The 22,597-nt window shown below is 41.9% G+C and overlaps 1 protein-coding gene across 14 annotated transcripts in view; it reads right to left on the reverse strand.

Moving 5' to 3' along the window:
• Window positions 1-9,230, reverse strand: part of HECA (hdc homolog, cell cycle regulator) — a 44,702-nt gene extending 35,472 nt beyond the window's left edge. For all 14 annotated transcript variants that reach the window (XR_003521358.2, XR_003521357.2, XR_003521355.2 and 11 more), the window contains exon 1: window positions 8,675-9,230. Coding sequence is in view for 6 of the 14 variants with exons in the window: in XM_027601610.2 (XP_027457411.1) it covers window positions 8,675-8,945 (271 nt within the window). In the remaining 8 variants the exon portion in view is untranslated. The remainder of the gene's footprint in view (window positions 1-8,674) is intronic.
• Window positions 9,231-22,597: the final 13,367 nt, after the last annotated feature.

Consider the following 22,597-nt stretch of genomic DNA (forward strand, 5'->3'; position numbering starts at 1 on the left):
TAAATCAGGACATATAATAAGTAAGCGTTAGAAACAGTACTCTCTGCCATTTTATAAAAATACTCTAGTATAGGGCGCCTGGGTGGCTCGGTTAAGCATCCGCCTTCGGCTCAGGTCATGATCCCAGGGTCCTGGGATCGAGCCCCACATCAGGCTCCCTGCTCAGCGGGGAGCCTGCTTCTCCCTCTCCCTCTGCCCGCCGCTCTGCCTGCTTGTGCTCTCTGTCAAATAAATAAATAAGATCTTAAAAAAAAAAAAAAACACTCTAGTACAATCGAACTGAAACATCCTGTTGATTAAATAAAGCAAGTTGCTATTTCACCAACCACTGAGAACTGGAAGCTTTCTAAAATATACAGAATTAGGACACACACACATATACACAAAGTTACTTTGTACAAAACAATGAGAGCCAACCACAACCAGAATTTGTTTTAAAACTGATCCAATGATGATAAAAATAGAATGACAAACCAAGAAAATTAATCCAACCTGGCAACAGAGATATATATACACTTTCTATGGAGATATGAAAAATAAACCATAGGAACAGCTCTCCCTCCAGAGAAAACCCTTTCTGCTCAGATGGCCCCAACCACTCCCTTGGCAGTTGGTTCTCTTAAGTTAACCTCAATCAGCTAACCTTCCATGGCTCAGAAAGCACAGGGATGCTGGTGCCCACAATGAAAACAGATTCTCCACTAACAGCCGTGGGTACTGTGCCCACTGCTTTACTGAAAAACCATACTCAAGGGTCCATGGCAGGTTGGGCCAATAATCCTTGACTAGTTATATCAAAAGAAAAGTTGCTAAAATACCATTCTATTGAAATTACAACTTTACCAGCTTGTCAACAACTTATAATGACAAACCAAGCTAAATGAACTACACCCTTTTGCAGGTGCAGTTGACCATGTATGTGCCTGCTTGCAAACCTCAAGGATGGTCCTCTACTGGCTACAAAACCGTCTGGCCCCACTCCCTTTCCAGCCTCCTGTCCTACCACTGCACCTGAGACCAGTCATAAACTCCTGGCAGCAACCAGAACTTAAGTCTCATTCTCACCTCCCTCTGTTTGAAACATCCTCCCTTTGCTTCAGAGCTAACTGCTTCTCTTCCTGCAAGACTCAGCTCAAATATCCCCTCCTCCAGGAAACAAATCATTTCCTCCACTGGGCATCCATAGCACATTATCATGGCTCCTGGTGTTCACATGTCTCTGTTCCAACTTCACCACGAGCCTATAGGAACGTAGATTCTGATGCGTTCAAGTACAATTCAACATTAAACTTCCAATTATAGAATAGACAATAGGCACATAATAAATGTTTAGTAAATGGATGTGTACACAGATGAACAAAAAAATGAATAAACAAATAAAACATTCGAACTAATGAACTTTCTGGTTGTGGCTGGAGAGAGGGGATATTCATATTAGTATGTTAGTAATATTAAGCCCTGGCTGATCCCCAAAGAATACCCTGAGCTCCCCACCTCCTGTCAGCTACTCTTCAACTCCACATGTTTATTTCACTTCTCCATATCATAACACAATCCCATCTTTTTTTTTTTTTTAAGGATTTATTTATTTGGTGGGGAGGGGGAGGCAGAGAGAGAGAGGGAGAGAGAAGCTCCAGCAGACTCCTTGCTGAGCACAGGCTCCAACATGGGGCTCAATCTCACGACCCTTAAGATCATGACCTGAGCCAAAACCAACAGTCAGGAGACTTAACTGGCTGAGCCACCCAGGGGTCTCACAATCCCCACCTTTAATCCAAATTTTTATCACCTCAGAAGCTCCAGCTCTTTATTTCTAAGCTCCCCTTGTGTAGTGTGCATGTAATAACCTAACTTGTACTGGTTCCCTGTAGACCATAAACCCCTTGGGCCCAATTCTGTTCTCCTTGTAATCCCAGCGCCTAGCACGGTGCCTGACAAATAGCAGGCACTCAATACAGGAGATGAATAAATAAATGAAGAAAGCAGGATATAACAATTTTCACATTTTGCTTTTTACTTTTTTTTTTCTGCTAAATCATCTGATTTTTCCAGGTAAACTATAATCAAAGAGAGATGATGAGGGAAGAACAGATCACCTGTAATCAAATCAGTGCTCGAATAATAACCTGTATGAAATCAGTCTTTTCTTATATTAATATTCACAGACCCTTCACCACCATCTTACTGTCTTTTGGTGTCTGTTCTCAATGCAGAATAGTTTAAAAAGTCTTGTAACTGAATAAAGTTGAACAAATCACAAAACTTATAAACCTACTACTGAGAGTGCCCATATCCGCCAGGCCCTGAGCCAAGATCTTTAATACAGTTCTTCTTCATCTTCAAAAACACTCTAAAGGGTTGTGTTTAGAAAATGGAGTCCGAGAAAGGTTACATAACTTGCCCCAAAGTCACTTTGCTAGTAAACTGGGGCACCTAGGTTTGTACCCACACCTATTCAGACTGCATGCTTATTGACTAAAACTTTAAAATTTTTAGGCCTTATTTCTTAGGATCACAATAATGGTGCAGCCAGAATTTCAAAAGCCTGTGTTTTCATCTTCACTATTACCAACTGCCAAAATACCACTCACCATTAGATATCTTGTTGAATCCTTCTTAGCCACCAAATCACTAAGGAGCACAGAAGTCCCCAAAAGAAATAAATGCAGCTTTGGCAAGTCCCCTTAAGTGTGGTAGCATCCCCTCCAGGCTCTTGATCCTACTGGGGCTCTCTTACTGCTGAGACAGTTGGGGATACCAGCAATTCTCCAGCATGCCTAAAAACAACAAGAACTAGAGACTAGTGAGGCTACGGGGAAAGGACACTCTGACCACAGCGGGGTCACATTGCTACAACTTTTCTATGAGACAATCTGTCAGCATGTATTAAGTAATTATAAAAAAAAAAAAAAATGCCTATCCTTTGACACAACAAGTCCACAGGTAAAAAAAAGGAAAAAAAAAAAGAATTTACTCAAAGTAATTGGGTAATGCCTACAGATGTATAAATAAGAACCTAAAGGTCAGACAAGAGTAGAATGATCAAATTACCCAAGATAAAAACATATGATGGCATGTTATGCAGTCATTAAAATGGTGATGCACCTGTGTATTTACCACTCTGCTAAAATGTCTACAAAATACTGCATATGTATAACAGATTATAAAATTCATTATCCTTTCTGAAAACTGTATACATACTTTTGAAAATCTGTAAGAGAAAAAATTAAAAGTGTACAAGAATATATATCAAAATGTTAACAATGGTGATCTAAGTGGTCGGATTATGAGCTTGACTAGAAAGTCAAAGAGAACTTTACCTATCTTCTTTATTTTTTTAAATTCTTTTTCCACAATGGCCATTTTATTACTGCTAAAATAATGAAATAACAAAACATTTAATTAAATCAATCAATTTAATTAAATTTAATTAAATCAATCCCTTAAAAATGCCAAAGACATCGTGAGCAACAATCAGAACAGATTTTTTTTTCCCCCTAAAGTTTTCCTTTTGATGCCTTCAAGTTTTTTAAATTGTTCATAGCTAAGCCTGGAGTAAATTCATAGGAGGATTAAGCTGCAAGAGACTTGCCAATTTTATCTCCTGTTTTCAATTCTCTACGGAATGATATATATTCTTGGACTTACAGGAAAGCTGACATTGAAGGTTTAGTTTCTAGAATTTAAACTCAGGTCCTCTAACAAGAAAGAACGAGTAAGGACTGTACACAAAACTCCATTAGCAGAACACAGAATAGTTCTTAAAAGTGCACAAGATGAATCTTTGATGGATGAGGCAATATTTTCTACCAATCCCCATTACAAAAGTGGATTTTAAAAGACAAGGTCCAAAAGTAGCAGATATTTTTAAAGACCTGACAAAATTAACTTCTAATAAGGCAAGAAAATGTCTTCCAAGATGACAATCACACTCAACATACCTCAGACCTGCAATAAGTATTCCTTGATTTGAAAATAAACAGCAGGCAAACACTCTTCATTTTTCTTCTGATGACTATAGATAGAGGGCCTCTCCAGAGGCTCACCAGCTAAGAGATGCCACTCCCCAGGTCATACCCTCTTTCTGGGGGCAGCCCATGTCCAAATGACCAGTCAACAGGGGACAACGAGTTAAAAGGTCCTGCTTCCATGCCTCAAGGTGAGATAACTCTCTGCAGGACCATCCCAGCTCCAGAGGGCCCAGCTGTTAACTGCACAGCAGTTCAGCTCCTCCCCACTCTGTTCAATCCTGCTTCCCTCACTGCCCAGCTAGGGCATTTCCAGTAAAATTCCTACATGTAAAATCTGTTTCAAAGACTATTTCCAGAATCTGCCAAATAACACTTAATAAACTCATATTATAAGTCAAACACTGTATATGTATATATAATATATAAGTAGTATATCTGTAATATATGATAGATCTTACTGTATATCTATGGGTAGGTGTTATAATCCCATTTTAAATATGCAGAAAACTGAGTCTCAGAGAAGTCAAATGACTTGCCCAAGATCATATGGCAAGTAATTTGAGGAGCCAGGATGGGAATCTACGCCTACCAAATGCACAACCAAATCACTATGTAAACTAGCTCCATTTACTATAAAGTGTTGCTGAACGGATTAAAAGGGAGATTCAGCTACCCAGGGGTTCTGGTGGCAGTCAGGAATGAGTGGAGTGGTGAACCACGGTCATTCATAAAACGGGAATTAATAAAAGGACTTGGGATTCAGGCCTACTGAAAACTAGGTACTATGATCAAGGGTTCATATATTTTCAGGCCTTTGGCGAAAAAGCAGTGGCCTAATGGAAACAGAATTCCAGAATGAAACTGCATAGTTATAATCTACCGCATGATTACTAGATCCTAAAAATAATGATTGGCAAATCTTGTCTACCTACAATCAAAATGCTACAGTATGTTCACAGATGTTTACTATGTAGGAATAGGATAGCACTTCACCTTTTACGCCAATTCCTTAAAAAGCTTCATAAACCAGTATCTAAAAATGTACTAATAAACTTATTAGGAGTACAAAGTCCTTACAATTAATATTCATCTTACTCAACTGCAACCAGTTCAATTCCTTCCCCTACAATCATACCATAGCTTCCCCAGCTTTCCCTAACTAGCAGTCTTCTTTTATAGAATAAGCAGCTATTTATACCTACTGACAAACAGTGAACAGCTAAGAACTCATAGTACCCTTCCTTGATGGCCATAATGCCCAAGAACTACAAGACATAAAACAATTCTATGGGGGCGCCTGGGTGGCTCAGTCGGTTAAGCGACTGCCTTCGGCTCAGGTCATGATCCTGGAGTCCTGGGATCGAGTCCCCCATCGGGCTCCCTGCTCGGTGGGGAGTCTGCCTCTCCCTCTGACCTTCTTCCCTCGTGCTCTCTGTCTCTCATTCTCTCTCTCAAATAAGTAAATAAAATCTTTAAAAATAAAAAATAAAAAAAATAAATAAAACAATTCTATAAACGCCAAACAAGTACAAACTGCAACTACTATTAACTTCATGAAATTGGCATGCCTGCAGATGTAGATCACAACTGAGTTGCACAGTGAGAACCCTTTAAAATTTTAAGAGAATTCTGATTTATTACATCCTTAGAATTATTTTATTTGTAATATTCATAACATCAAAATCTAATGTCACAGTTAAGTAAAAAAAAAATTGAAATATACTTAGAAATACTATACTAGGGATGGCTCAGTCAGTTAGGCAGTTAAGCATCTGCCCAGGTCATGATCTTGGGGTCCTGGGATCAAATCCTGTGTTGTCAGGCTCCCTGCTCAGCGGGGAGTCTGCTTCTCCCTCTCCCTCTGACCCCCCCACCCTGCTCATGCTCTCTCTCAAGTAAATAATCTTTAAAAAACTGGGGTGCCTGGGTGGCTCAGTCCGTTAAGCGTCTGTCTTCGGCTCAGGTCATGATCCCAGAGTCCTGGGATCAAGCCCCGCATCGGGCTCCCTGCTCTGTGGGGAACCTGCTTCTCCCTCTGCCTGCTGCTCTCCTTGCTTGTGCTCTGTCAAATAAATAAATAAAATCTTAAAAAAAAAAAAAAAAGATAGGACTCCCTGCTCAGCTGGGGGGGGGGGGGTTCTGCTTCTCCCTCTATTGTTCTCCCTGCTCATTCTCTCTTACTCTCTAATACATAAATCTTTTAAAAAAAAAAAAAAGAAATACTATACTAGTCCAACTAATGTCATTCTAAAAGTCAAAAATAATTGGGCCTTATCAGTTGATTCTTGAGAGTTTGCATATCTGTTGCCCCTTCCTTTAAAATTCACCCATGTCATCTCTCCCACCCCAACATTATAAAGCACAGCTTTAAATGGCAAAAAAAAAAAAAAGGCATTTATAATTTCCTTACTTATCAATTTTGCACACTGTAGGCCTTAGCATCCATGTTCGGTTACCAATTGCAGTGCGAAGTTCTTCAAATTAAGGTGGAGCATTCACTGAGACTTCATACCATGTCAGAACCAAATGCAGCATCATAAAATACAGTTCACTGATCAAAGTTTGTACCTTCTCTAACCCTGACTATGGCAATGGTTGGCCCATTTCTTCACCCTTTTCCCCATTCATTTCATAAAACAAGCTCCAAATCAGAAATGCACAGCTTCACACAGACATATACAGAACTGTTAAATATACCTGAGCTTGCCATTTCAGAGGAAAGTAATAACAGGGACACCATAACCAGCTTGAAGTTTACAAAGGAGGAGGTATCACCAGCCTAAGAAAAAAATTTCTTCATGCCACCTTAAAGTGGTCTAATTTTTTAAACTTTTTTTATTTATATTCAATTAATTAGCAGAGAGTGCATTATTAGTTTCAGAGATCAGTGAAAGTAAATCTAATCTTGAAGAAAAAGGAAACAGACAACTTGAAGCTGCCATACACACACACACACACACACACACACACACACACACACACACACACACACACACACACACACACACACACACACACACACACACACACACACACACACACACACAAAGGGTAAGGCAGACCAGCACCAGAACTGGAATGCAAGCTCCATGAGGACCAGGATGTCCTCTCTTGATTACCACTGTACCCTTTAATACTTAGCACAGGAGTGGTAACACTGTAAGTGCTTAATATTTTTTGAAGGAGTGAATGACAGCTATCATTCATTGATCACTTTTCTTGAGGAACTTTACTAAGCATGTTAGAAATGTGACAAGACTTTAAAACAAGAATTGGGAACTGGGCAAGAAAGTGACACTCCAAGCCTCACAATAACCTTACGACTGAGCCAATGTAACATATATATATATTTTTTTTTCCAATTTTAAAGGCAAGGAAACCAGATGAGAAAGACCAACCTTCCTAAGAAGGCAGAGCTCTAAAGAGCTGAGCCACCAAGTCTGTCTTCCTTCCCCTCTGCCACATCAATACCAAAATGAAGTTTAGCGCTTGGAAAACAAAAGAACATGGAGAAGATAGCCTGGCCAAAAACTATATTATCACACATTCAAAACCAGGATGTCTGTTCCTGGAAAAAAGAAAAACCTTATTTCAATATTGCAGAGACAGCCAACGGGGCCTATGGTTCTGTTCTTAACAGGCACACTTCAATCTTCTATGTTCAGAGCACTGTAGGGTTCTTTAAGTGCAGGTGCCCGTTTAAAAAGTGACTGAGCTGCATAAAGAATGGCTTCAAAAGCTGAAAAGCTACAAGTTAAAAGCCAGATATAAAGATCCTTATCTCCCTTCATTAAATTATACCTCTATTACCTTCCCTGAAAAACTGCCTGACCAGAGGAATTCAAAGAACTGTCCAAGTAAGAAAAAAGTGTTTGCCTAGCACCCTGTAACGAAAACCATGTTTCATGTAGTGACAACGGCAATCCTGTCACATCTTCACTATTCCCTAAGTACCCCGACAAAGGTGCATTCAGGCACTACCTAAGATTAGTAGGCTTCCTTTTAAAACTGTGAAACAGAATCGTATAGAGGATGATTTTTTTTTTTTAACTCCGGTCTGAGAACGGAAGTCAAGTTCAGATTCTCTTCCTTCCTCAAAAGCGAGCAAGAGAATTAAAGAGCGCGCGCGCGCACAAGCACGCACACACACGCCCTATAGTAAAAATGTCTCGGGGCCTCTTCACCTGTGGCAATTGCTGCGGCAAGCCTGGATTTGCTGGGATTTAAGGCTCTTCCTCACTCGGGAGGAAAGACGAGGGGGTGAGGGGGACACAGGGAAGAATGAACTGGTGTCTAAGTTTCCAATCGGATCATTCTTTTCAACTTGGGCAGCTCTTTCCTCCCCCCGCCCCTTACCCCCTTCCCCCACGGCCCGGGGCACACACTCGGCCCCGCCAGCACGGGCAGGCCCCGAGGGGGGCACGGCCGCCGCCGAGCACCCCCGCGCCCCTCGGAGTCGGAGGCGCAGCCGACCCCGAGCGCGCGGCCGGGGAGCGGCGCAGACCCCGGGAAGGGGCCGTGGATCCGTCGCCGCCGCCAGGCGTGGGGACCGGGAAGGGGCAGCCTCCGCGGGGCGGAGAGGCGGGGTGAGCACTTCCTGACTCTCGCATTGTCCACGCACCGCCCGCGCCGCCCCGGGCCCCGCCACCGCGCCGTCCCCGTCGGGGAGGAAGTTGGCGCACGCCCCGCCAGCCCCGTCTTACCGTTCTTGGCGTCGCCCGCGGCTGCAGCCCCCGCGGCGGCCGCGGCGTTGGCGGTGCCAGTCCCCGCGCCTCCGGTGGCCGCCGCACCCCCGGTGCCCGGCGCTCCCGCCGCCGGCGCTCCGCAGCCGGCCGCCGCCGCCAGGCCCCCCCCGGCTGCCGCGCCCGCCGCGCCCGCCGCTGCCAGGGCCCCGGCTCCATTTTCCTGCTCGTCCCCGCTGCTGTTGGCGCGCTTGTTTTTGCGGCCACCTTTACTGTTTTTGGGGTTGGGCATCTCGCGAGCGTCCAGGTGCCCGGCGTCAGCGAAGGCGGCTCCCCGCCGCACGGCCGCTCCCGGCCCGCGCGGAGCCGGCTCCGGGAGGAAGAGAATGGAGGGCGCGGGCCGGCGGCTCCTCCGGCGCCCGTCTAGCCGCGCGGCCCGCGCCGCGCCATCCCGGCCGCCGCGCCCTCTCCGGCTTCCTGGAGCCGGCGCGCGGCCACCCGAGGCTCGCAGCCGCGCGAGCGCCGCGGGCTCGGGACGCGAGCGAGACGCTCCCGAGCCGGAGGGTAAAGGCGGGTCTCCGGCTTGTTTTGATTCGGCTTCGCTGACACGCTCTGGCCCCGCCCCCGCCCGTGACGACACTGGGGATTCGGCCTGACCACGCCCACCAAGTGACCTCACGGCTGACTGTCCCGCCCGCGTGACGTCACGCCCCCGCTGAGCCGGCCACTTTCGGGTGACGTCATCCTGGCGCCCTCACGGCTGGCCCGCGGAGCTACTGGGCATCTGCGAAGCGAGCTTCGTGAAGTGGCCCTCTAAGCCAATCCGGTGGCGTCGCAAGTAGTTATTCGGTGGCCTCCTGACCTTCATGAGATTGAGGCTTAGAACAATATGGTCCGGAAAAATAGGCGGGTGACTAGAACAAGAAGTGAAAACAAAGGATTTCGGATTAATAATCCACCAAAACACCTCACCCCTCAAAATCAGTTTTAGGTTCAGTAATTGCAGAAATAAGATTGAGTTCCCAGACAATGGGAATGAATGAGAAGCCGGCACAGTGTGGTGGTGAAAGTAGTTCGTACAAACAGGACCCACCATCCGGGCATAAAACTCAGTGTTGCCTGTGATCACGAAACAAGTGGGGGGAAAACGCAACCCCCATAGATAGGGCTGAGCTGCCCTGAAAGAGCGATGGCTGTGTCGTGAGCAGGCTCGGATTAGAATGTGACACCTGTGAAGAGAAGCAATGATGTGAGGGCAGGAGACAGACCCCTGGGGAGAGTTTTACATGGGCTCCCATTTCTGCAACTTTATTCTATCTTTTCACAGACCAGCTCCTTCCCAACCTCAGGTCCCAGATCAAACACACTCCCTTCAGGATGTAACAGAAACACCTTCCCGGAGGAGCTATCAGAAGTATCTCTCATTAAGTTGTCAATGTACATGTTTACTTATTTCCTATCTATCTCCTCGCTCACATGAAAGCTCCATAGGTAGTAGTTTCTATCAGTGTTGGGCACCTCAGGGAACAACAGCTAGCTTGTATTTGTTGAGTGTATAAATTAGGTTCTTTTTCCCATGAACTATGGAGGAAAACTATTTTAGCTGACAATTAACAGTTTTCCCCTCCTATAGTGTAATCTTCTTTAATTAACCCAGCTCTTCAGTAAAGGCTCTAAAGCTTAAAGAGAACCCTCCCCATGCTCCTCACCTAATGGACTGGGAGCAGAGTCCATAGCAGAGGTTGGAGCTACTGGGAGGAGCCTGGATGCTCAGGAGCAATTGCTGGTTGGACTTTCCAGCAGGAAAATGATGAACTGTTTAATTTCCCGAGTATATATTGATGGTTACATTAGATAGATACATACTTTGTGCCTATATTTTCACATATATTTCTACCCCACCCTGACTTCCTCTGAGCACTAGAAGAGCAGGGATTGAGTCTATCTTTCTACTTAACTCTGCAGAGTCTAGCAGAAAGCCTGACCCACAGAAAGCAGTCAGTAAAAATCTGTTGAATGGGGAATGTCAAATGCACTCTTCTTCTGGCTACATCTTTCGGAATCTTAAAGTCTCAACTAAATCATCAATTCTCTAGGAAGCCTCCTCTGATAGCCCAAGGCTAGATTTGCCCCCTGGGCTCCCTGTACCTTCCCCAACAAAACAGCTTGCACACAAAGGTATTGAAAATGCCTGTGTATTTGTCTGTCTGGGCCCCCACCGGACTAGCAGCCCTGTAACAGTAGAAACTGTGTCTTTCTTAGTCATCACTTGTATCCTTGGTGCCTAGCACAGTGCATGGCACTCAGTAAGTATTTATTAATGCATGACAAGTACATGAATAAATGAATGGACAAATGCTTTGAAGGTATATGCAGCAGGATTTGGTCACCACCTGGACCTGTGAAGTCAAAAAATTCTAAAAACTGGAGGAAAATGCTGTCGGTGGTTAATTAAATGAAGACTTCAGGGAGAGGATGGAGGAGCTGGGGACAAAGATAATGAGTTAATGTGGCCAGTTCAGACTTAGCTTAATTTCATTACTGGGATCCTTCACTAGAGGCGGCTGAGAGATCTCACAGTATTTTGGTGACCTTGGCTTTGGCCTTTCTTTCTTTCCTTCTTCCTTTCTTTCTTTCTTTCTTTCTTTCTTTCTTTCTTTCTTTCTTTCTTTCTTTCTTTCTTTTTTTCTTTCTTTTTTGAGTGGGGAGAATGAAGAAGTTTTATGTTAGAATACAAGAAAATTGAGATAACTATTTTCTTGAATAAGCACATTGCTGTCATGTCATATTGGATCAGAATAAGTGTGCATGTACCCTGCAGACAGATATTCACACCAGCTGCCTCCTACCTCTACATAACTGAGACTTCAGAATTGGAAGCTTTCCCACAAAAATATCATAACTGGCTCAAAGCACACAGTCATCCAGCCAGTTGTTGTTCTTGTTCATTGTGTAAGCCACCTCCTTCTCATTCAAACTAAAACAAAATCAAAAGGAGGAAGGAGAAGCTGGGCCACTTCTTCCATGCTTAACCTTGCTCATCTATTTTTAGCCTTAGTCAAATTTGATGCAGAGGCAACGGTTCCAATTTTATTGCTGAAAAGAAAAGTACTAAAATGAAGATATTAGGAACAAAATTTTTAGATGAGGTTAAGGACTCCATTTCCTACTTCCATACAACATGTGGAATTTCCTTGGAATCCCGGCCCTTTTATCTTTCCCTTTTCACACCATTTCTGAAGGAGAGAGAAAGGGAGAAAGCCTGTCTAAAGAGCAAAAGATGGATAGTGACACAAAGCCCTCCCCTCAGATGCTTCCAGAAGGAAATATGAAGAGCTCTAGGAAACCATGGGAGCCCCTATGCTCTATACATCCACACTTGGCTTCCCTTTCTTTAATTTCTCTGATTAACCCATGCACATTGAAATAAATTTCAAAAAAAGTATACCTATACCCAGGGTTTCCTTCCCCCAAAGTTCATCACCCACTCCATACCCAGGTCTTCACAAAACTGAGTAAAACACATCAACAATCCAGGTCATCAAAGGTAAACAATTTATACCCTTGAGAAAAGGGACAAGCCAATCTTCAGGCCTGGATCAGAATAAGTGGTCATTGTTTCAGTGTTCTTTTTCTGTTTGCATTTTTGCTTGACATGTGTACCTGTCTTCTAAACTCTTGGGGTCAACTAAGTCCTTTGGGCTAGAATTAGCCTGATCTGCTAAAGTCACATCAAGTAAATATACCTTGAACAATGCCTATTATCTCTATGTACCAGTTTCTTCTTCTAGAAATAGCCTCTCCTATGCCCAGAGGTTCACTTTGAGGAATGGTTATAATTCTGATTACAAAGAATTTTGACAAAAGGGAATACTAATGCAAATAATGGTATGAATTATTAAATGCCATAAATCTGCTCTCCTATTAAACTATTCCCAATTATCAATATTAATATTTTTCTCAAATATGTATCCTCATAATCTGTTTTCAGGCCTTCAGTTTGACTTTTATATTATTTCCATAATCTACAAAAGCAGTCATATAACAGAATTCTGTTCTTCAATGATCCTTGAACTTGCTGCTTGCTCTAACTTCTGTGCCTTCTTCGCTCATACAATTGTCCCAACTCAGCACCAACACTGTCGTGGACCCAATATTCTAAATAGGACACTTCTTTCAAGAGATATGTCAATTATCTTTTCCTGGACAGACATCTCTGGACTCATACAATTCAATACTCTTTTACTTTACACCTCTGTGTGCTCACCACCTGGCTATACCAATGTTTTCCAAAATGGGGGTCATATTCTCTTAGCAGATTGTGAGATCAGTTCAGAGGGTTTCCACCAGCATTTTTTGACAACTGGAACAGAAAAAGAAAATATCAGAATGTATTCTGTATAGAAATTCAGTATTGTTTTGTAAAACATATTTTTGTAAAATTTAGCTTACATGCACACACGCAAATATGTATATACATACAGAGTCATGTTGTATAGTCCATTTCTCATTGTGGTTGCAAGCCAAAAATATTTGGAAGCCACCTGCCATACCATACCATGAACTATTTGATTTATATGAGCTGTCTTTCCACGGTTTTCTCACCTCAGGGAGACCATTTTCTCTTTCCAAGTATATATTAAATTCTGCAAAGACAGACATTGTACCTTTTATCTTTTATATTTCTTCCAGTGAAGCTACCATCAAGAGTGTTTTGCTTGCATGTTCCATTAATACTCATGTATTGAGTTTTGGTGTAAAAACTCACCAAACTCAAACACCTGAAATTCTATTAGGGAAGAGGAGGGATGTGCAACAAAACAATTCAGTTGAGCCTCTGCCTTCAGCTGGGGTCATGATCCCAGGATCCTGGGATTGAGCCCCACACTGGGCTCCCTGCTCAGCTGGGAGTCTGCTTCTCCTCTGCCCTTCCCCACTGCTTGTACACTCTCTCTCTCTCTCAAAAATAAATAAATGAAATCTTAAAACACACACAAAGGAAACAAATAAAAATCAACTATTAACCCGAAAACAAAGAAAACAAAAAAGATGGGTAAGTTGTATTTTGTTTTGTTTTGGTACCTTTTATTTAGGAGGGGGAGTGGTCCCCTCAGATCCCCAGAAGATAGAGAGATTAATGGGGGCTAAATTGTCAAAGAAGCCATGGGGAAGCCATGAAGATCAGTCTTTTAAAAGGGCATGAAAGCAGCAGCACCTGGCTCGTTCAGTTGGAAGAGTATGTGACTCCTGATCTCAGGGATCGTGAGTTCGAGCCCCACGCTGGGTATAGAGCTTACTAAAAAATAAATAAATAAACTTAAAAAATAAATTAATAATAAAAGGACATGAAAGCAAGAATGAGTATAGCGCCTACAGAGGGTAGAGAGGAAGCCATAGAGACTCTGGTGTTTGTTGAGTACAATTGGAAAGCAGATCACGATGGGCACAGTGCAGCAATGGACACACAGCTGGTTACAGTCCAGACCTAGATAACTGGTACAGAAGCTAGAACTCACCCTCCCTCCCTCCCCCCCTTGCTTTCTTTTTCCTGATAGTACTTACTCTAGTACATATTTTTAATTTTTATTACTATATGGTATATTTTATTTTTATGTTTATTTACTTTGTTACTTTCCGTCTTTCCTCACTAGAATGGAAGTTTCAAGAGAGTGAGGATTTCTCCATGGAATCCTCAGTGCAGGGGCCCCTGGCTGGCTCAGTTGATGGAGCGTGAGACTCTTGATCTCGTGGTGGTGAGTTCGAGCCCCATGCTGGGTGTGGTGATTACTTAAAAATAAAATCTTAAACAACAACAACAAAAGAATCCTTAGTGCCTAAATCAGCACCTAGCACATAATGTTTAATTCATAGCTGTGGAATTAAAGAACACATAGAAGAACATCTAAAAGAAATAACCAAACCAGACCTCAAAAAAAGGGGGGGGGGGCTTCTAAACCCACATTACTATGCTCTTGGCAGAAATAACATCCTTCCCCAGTAGGTAAAATATTTAAACCAAAATGGGTGGCTCTGTTTGAGGCAAGCTTTTACAGTGAGGAGCCCTGTCATAGCAATAGCTTCTTCAGCAATAGCAGTGGCCAGGCAAGTATCAATTTCTACACATTGTATTTCTAATATCTCCTCTGGAAGTAGCACTGAAAATTCAGATTTGTATCACCTAGATTTCATCTTCAGGATCCTCCATGTTTTTTCCCAATTAAATCAATATTTTCCTCTGCTGCCATTCTAAAGCACAATTTAACCACAGTGCGTTAGTCTTTCTTTTGACTATCTACAGGGTTTAACTTGGATAATTCAACACTGGCCCTCTCTAAATGCCACTTTTAATTCTGCACCAATTATCTATTGCTGCCTAACAAATTAGCCCACAATCTAGCAGCTCAGAACAACACACGTGTATTATCTCACAATTTCTGTGTCAGGGATCTAGGCATGGCTTAGCTGGGTCCTCAGGCTCAGGATCTCTCGTAAGACTGCAGTCATGTCGAAACTCAGCTCTGGGAGAATCCATTTCCAGACTCAGTCTTGAGGTTGTTGGCAAGAGTCAATTCCTCAGGGTAGCTGGCCTGAGGCCTCCCCCAATTCCTTATCATATGAGCCTCTCCATAGGGCAGCTGGCTTCATCCAAGTGAGCCAGAGAAGGGTGAGCAAGACAGAAGCCAGTCTTTTTTGTAACCTAATCTCAGAAGCAAGAAGCAAGAAGCCAGTCACCAGGTTCAGCTCACGCTCAAAGGGAGGGGATATCACAAGGGAAGAAATACCAGGAGATGGTGATCAGTGAAAACCATCTTAGAAGCTGCCTACTACAACTAGGTTAATATATTGCTTGCAATCCAAATTTGAATTCCTAAGGGCTTCAAATTTAGTTTATAAGACAAGGGTGGATTGTAGTAATCATTTCACAGTATATACATATACTTTGGTCTTTGTACATTGTAAATATATACAATTTTTATTTGCTAATAAGACAAGAAGAGAGAAAAGGTATGAACTTATTGGGGTTCTTCCTTCTAAATTACTGTTTCAACTAATTAATCTTTGGTGATCTTGGATGAGTCAACTTCATGAATCTAAAATAACTTCTGCAAAATAATCTTTATTTAAACCATTTCAGTCCTCTGTATTCAAAACACTATTGATGCATGGAACGAACCCAACAGTATAGTACATTATTGGACCAAGGGCTGGCTTCACAGACACCTATTTTTTGTGCTAAGGCTACACTCTGCCTGTTTGTTGAGTCAATTTTGATTGAGCTTGAGTAGAATTCTTTCAAGATTCCTCCTCCTCCTTTATTTCCACTTAGAAGAAGTTCTACCAAGAATGCCCTGAAGAACACTAGTTATATAAGTCATGCCCCTGTTCCTGTGGCTAAATAAATCTAGGAAACACTGGATACTTTATTAGTCATAACATACATGACTATAGTAAAGACCCAAAAAATCCAGCAATAAAGAAACCTGCCTACTCTCAATTTAGAATTTCCCAAGCTTATACAACCTATAGACCCTTTTACATGCAATACCCGTTAACATCCTGTGAAACTAGAGTTCTGCTAAATACTTTTTTTGGGAAATAGTGTCTTAGAGCAAAAAATACCTATTTCTATCTTTAGCATTCAGGTGAGTTGATGCACTGGCGAAAATTCAAGTGAAAAGATAGGCACTGGATCCTTCTTATAAACAACCAGTTCTTTAGAAAATGTCTTGAGAAATATCTTTAAAACTCCTCAATCTCCAATGCTTATAAGGATATAAATGCATTGAGTACTAATGTAAAACAGTTGAACATTCACAATACTGCTTCCATTTTCAGAAACATCAATAATGTTATCATTGTTCCATCGAAGAACAAAAATTTATATCAACAACCTAGTAAGGACTACCTTCTCTTTTTAATGGAAAGACATCATTACCAATATTCTAACCAGAGAAGCAACTTCCAAACTTTGTTCAGAATCTTTGATGTAACAAATACTGTAGAATCTAGAAATATATTGCTTTGTACTCTCTATATATGATGCAGTTCTTTTCTTTACCATCATGTGAATAATCAGTTGGTCTAGTAATAAGGGCTGTTATGTCTGTTTCTGGAGTTAATTTTGATTGATGTTCAATGGAACTCTCTCTCAAAATTTCCCTTCCTTCTGCAGAATATTCATACTGAATCCTTGAATACAAATATGGTACTGCACAGATTAAAGATGGCCACAATTTGGTTACTCCTTTCTCCAACATGTGGAGTCTATTTTCCCTCCCCTTGAATATGATCTGGCCTTGGGACTTGCTTTGATCAACTAGAAATACAGCAAAAGTCATGTTGATATGGTTCCCATCCCTTTAGCTTTTGCTCTATTCTCTTAAAGCTAGCCATCATGCTGTGGAATGATGACAGACCAAACAGGAGAGGTGACAAAGACTCTCTCCTTGACCCAAACTTTCATCAGGCCCCTCTGGGTCCTCTTTTTGAAGAGGTCCTAACCCTGGGCTCTGTCCTGGGTCTGCTCACTCCACGGTTAGCAAAAATCCTGCTGAGTCAGTCTATTGAAAATACCCCCCTCTTGATACCTGATCACCCTCAATACCTTATCACCCCAGCCTGCCTTCAGCAAGAATCCTATCTAGTCAGTTTAGCCAGGGTCTCCTTAACCCTGATGTTTCTTTTTAGTGATTTTTCCAACCACTGACCCCCAACCCTGCCCCTTGGCTTTAAATTCCTACTTTTCCTTGTTGTTGTATTCAAAGTTGAGCCTAATCTCCCTCCCTTACTACAAACTCCATTGTAGTGGTCCCCCTGGATAAAGTCTGCATTACCATCTTTAACAAGTATTGTGAATAAATATCCTTTTAACAAAGGATCCCAGACATTTGGAAGATAAGAAGTGTCAACCTGAGGAGGCAATAATTAAGCCAGAGCATTTATTTGGGATCAAAGAATTGCAATTCAAGGTACACAGATTTGGGTAGCAAACCAAATAGGGTCCCACTTGAGACCAAAAGTCAGGAGCTTTTAAAGCAAAAAGGGAATGCTTGTATACATCATTTACAAAGAATTTTTGATTGGTGTTGGCAGTAGAAAGCTAATCTTGACTGCATATAATTGGTTGCTAAGGCTATCACTAAGCAAAATCTCCCACTGTAGCAAGTTGCAGGTGTTCTGACTGAGTCCTTGGAATATTTGCGGTTTGGCCCAGTTCAAAAGTTCATGCTTCCACCAGTGAGGACACGCATAAGGCCCACCCCCTTAATAGCCTCCTAACTCCATTTTAAAACCCCTTGACATAAGCAACCCCATTCAATTGTACCATTCCTGGGAGCCATCTTTGATGTTTCAGCCTCAGCCAAGCTCCTAGTTCAATAGTTCTCAGCCTGGGCTATTCTGCCCCTAGGGACATTTTTGGTTGTCACTATTAGCATCTAATAGGTAGAGGCCAAGGATGCTGCTAAAATCCTACAGTGCACAGGACAGCCTCCCCAACAAATAATTCTCTAGCCCCAAATGTAGTGAGAAGGTTGAGAAATCCTATTCTGACTGAATGCAGCCGTATGAGTCACCATAGCTTCACCATGTGGAGCAGATTGCCCAGATGAGCCCAGCCAATCCACAGAATTGTGAGAAATAATACATTGCTGCTGTTCTAAGCAACTATTGGGGCAGTTTCAACGGTGTGCTATTAAAGCACTGAGGGGGGGCGGAAGGAGGGAGCCTGTGGTCTGAATACTCCTACCATGGCCAATTTTAGGTTACCAAGATGAGCCACTGCCCTCAAGGCTGGGAAGAGGTGTGCATAGTCAGCTCTGTGAGCCAGTGGGACTTGTTCACACTGCAATAGAAAACTGAGGCCACATCCTGTGTACAGTGGTTTTTTTCTGCCTGAATTCTAGGCTTGGGCATTTCCTGTGTTCGGTGGTCGGCCGCGTCAGGGCTCTCTACTTATATATTATGGTCACATTTCTATTGGAAGCTTCTCCTTTAAATGCCGACACATTGATTCTGCAGTCTTTCCAGCTTGTGCCGTTTCTTGCACCATTAAAATGATCAAACTGGGTTTAGCCAAGAGGCTGTGGCAGAGGATCATAGCGTGGACTCTACTCCAAAGTAATCCCACAATACTCTCAAAATTGTGGTGACTGAGGTCAATAGTCTGATGTGGAATAAAACGTTGCCCTCACTAAACGGTGGGTTTTCTTGGTGAAATGAAACATCTGAACAACAGGTGAAGGAGCCGGGCAAAGGGGAACCAGACAGAGCAAGAGGACCACCTGTGCCATGTGCCAGGTTTGGACCCACGCTTTCTTTTATTCAGAAAAAAATCCTTTCCTTCCCGATAGAGGGAATTTCTCGCATATAAGCCCCAGACATTCTTTGTTAATTCCTAGAGCAGCCATTTCTTAGATTTTTAGGGTGGACACTGGACTTAGGTTCTATTGAAAGTTATTTTAGTTCTGTGGTTAGGAGACTCTCCAGGCAGCCAAACTTCCTGGGTTTCAGTCTTGGTTTACCAGGCGTATGACCTTGCGCAACATATTTGTGAAATCGGGATAATAATGGTATCTATTTCAGAGTTAAGATAGACAATGGGTAGTGCCTAGCACATAGTAAGCTCCTCAATAAAGTATAGCTATTATTATATTAGTGGGAACATTTTAAAGTTTGTATTCACAGTTGCTGTTTACTTTCCTCCTTCTAACTATAAATGCTATTTAACGTTCCACGTTTTAACTGTAAACAAGATCTTTTTCTAAAAGCAGTGCTGGTTCTAGGTCAAGGATAAGCTGCTTTCAGCACACAACTTTTGTCTCATCCAAGAACAGACCACACCCTATTTCCTGTTGCATGCAAATATGGGTACCTTAAAGGGGCAGTCAAGACCAGGGACACAGGCAGGATGCTAAGATTGCCACAGAGCGCACTCTGGTGTACACAGCTGGAAGCCAGGATGAGACACCATGCTTTAACCAAAAATTTGATGTTGATTTGTGTGGACAGAAGTTATTGCAAATTACTAATTTAAAAATGAGGGGCGTCTGGGTGCCTCAGTTGGTTAAGCGTCTGCTTTTGGCTGAGTCCTGATCTCAGGGTCCTGGGATGGAGCCCCACCCCAGGTTTTCTGCTCAATGGGGAGTCGTCTTCTCCCTCTGCACCACCCCACAGCTCTCCCTCAAATAAATAAATAAAATCTTTTTTTAAAAAAATGATATGGTGAAAACAGTACTTTTGGAAGAATAGTCTAACAGTAACATGCAGGATTGGTGTGATAGAAAAAAGTAGTGACAGGGAAGCCAGCTGAAAAATCTATGGTATCATTGCTGGGATAAGATCTTGGAAGTTTGGGATTAGATGGTTTAACAGGGGAACTTAGAGGAAAGGATGTACATGGCAGACATTTTGAAGGAAGCATCCATAGGACTTAAAGACAAAAATCTTTGATTTTAAAGAAAGGCAACCTCACCATCACCTTCTTGTGTTTGGATGGATACCATGAATTTCAACTCACAAATAAGTTGTGAGCATCTGGGGCGCCTGGGTGGCTCAGTCGTTAAGCGTCTGCCTTCGGCTCAGGTCATGATCCCAGGGTCCTGGGATCGAGCCCCACTTCTCCTCTCCCGCTCCCCCTGCTTATGTTCCTCTCTCGCTGTGTCTCTCTCTGTCAAATAAATAAATAAAATCTTTAAAAGGAGAGAGAAAGCTTCCTTCGCTATATACTTGTTTAAAAAAAAAAAAGTTGTGAGCCTCTTCTATTCTAAGGCATCCCATAAGGGTGTAAAAGAACCCAATATTTATTATGTTGATTTGTTTGCTTTTAAAAGACAAAATTAATTTACTATTCATCAAGACTTGAAAGTTCTAGGTAACACTGGGCATTTTACCATTAAAGACGTTATCCAGTGATCTAGATGTCTTTTATACCAACTCCGATTAGGTCGACAATTCTGACTTCATTGGTTTCCTAAGACATTTTTAGGTTCCTGTCTGAGACAAAAGAAGAGCCAGACATTTCCTGCCAAGCATTCTAGATGACTCTGTTTCCCCACCTAGTATCCAGAGAAGTAGACTTAACACAACATGTATTTATCTAGTACCAATTTTGTACGATGCTCTGCACTAGATGGACAGCAAACACCTGTCATTTCCCTTAGTTTATAGGCCACAAAAGTTTCCTGACCACAACATCAACAGGTTGAAAGGAAGGAACTTTTTATTTAGTCCATCTTTTCATCGTTGACTCACATAAGGAACATCTTCCACCTTTTCATCTGTCGGTGACATTTTGATTCATGGTTCCTTCCCTTTATTTTACCATGAAAAAGAAAACTGTAATTGCTCAAATGACCAAATGATTCTTTTCTATTTTATAATGGCAACTTCGTTTGGTTCATTTTCAAGAATATTCACTGAGCATACAATGAAGTTCTGTGCCAGATCCAAATGCAAAGTGATGGAAAAGCAATCCCAGTCCACTCAAGGATCTCACAGCCTGGCCAGAGAAAGATGCAGATGTGTCTTTATTTTCATGCTTTTCTTCAAAAGGACTCACAGAGAACAAAGAGATGTACAACACAAAAAATAAAGTATATTAGAAGCAAGTGAGAAAGATGAGGCAAAAAGGAATTCAACGATGGGATCATACAACAGAGGTAGGCTAATGCACAAAATAAATACAAAATAAATACAATGAAGCTGGGCTAATGCACAAAATAAATACAATGTATTTGCTAAGGATCCACCAGGAAATTGGCTCTAAGCTTTTTAGCATTCTCTTTAAAAGGAGAAACACGATCAGTTACACAATCTACAGGTCCCACCAGATAAGAGCAGACCAGTTGCTCAGGAAAAACATAACTAGTCCTGATTGACATAAGGCCCAAACAAACCCTCAAGGGTCCTGCAAATACAGTGCTATGTAACATACTGAAGAACATCCTCAATAATATCCTTATACCAAATGGAGTGGAGCTATTTCTTATAGCACATCAAAGTATGGACTGACGGCTTATCATCAAAGTCTTTAAAAGCAATTCAGTAAAAGCAATTTTGTAGGAGTTCACTTAAGCAGAAAATTTCATTATAGCATGATAGGTGTAGTAATAGAAATATGCATAAAATGCTATGGGAGACCAGAGGGGGTACAGTTGCACTTTCATTATTCAAGGTTGGAGCAGACATCAACATCAAGGAGAGATTCTGGCAGCTTCTATTCAATTTCCAAAAGAAATACACAGGTTTTTTGCAAACACCTAACTTTCATAGAAGTCCAATATTTATTATGGATGAAATATTATTTTAAAAGGGCTTTCTCATCACAGCAAAATTCACATTAAAAAATCAAAACACATCTTCGGGGCACCTGGCTTGCTCAGTTGGTGGAGCATGTGACTCTTGATATCAGGGTTGTGAGTTCAAGCCCCACATTGCGTGTAGAGATTACTTAAAAATAAAATCTTTAAAAAAAAAAGCAAAACACACCTTTAATTGAAAGATTCTCATTTTCTTTGTAGTTTACATATCTTGGCTCACCCTCATTATTAAATACAATTAATAGTAAATTAAGAAAATGGAGTTTACCTACCTGAAGGAGGGATGCTCAAAGAATCAATGAGGGTTTTGAGTTATACCAAGTTTAAAGTAGGCCCCCCCCGAAATCCAAGCCCACAGAACAAAATGAATTCTTCTGCATTAGTTCTGGTTCCATGTTAAACTGCATTTTTAAAAAATAATACCGTCAAGAGTTATATTTCCACTGAATAACAGAAAGAGAAAGAGCAAACAGAAAAAGAAGTTCTCAACATAAAAAAAATAAAATTTTTGACATCAAAGAAAAAGTCTTGGATTTCTAATTTCATTCAATAAAAGGAGATGACAAGATGTGTCTTGAAGGGAAGGAAAGGCAGGAAGAATGTAAAATGTTTCTATGGTTGGTTT

The sequence above is a fragment of the Zalophus californianus genome, chromosome 7, assembly GCF_009762305.2.
Source record: "Zalophus californianus isolate mZalCal1 chromosome 7, mZalCal1.pri.v2, whole genome shotgun sequence".
Taxonomy (NCBI): Eukaryota; Metazoa; Chordata; class Mammalia; order Carnivora; family Otariidae; genus Zalophus; species Zalophus californianus.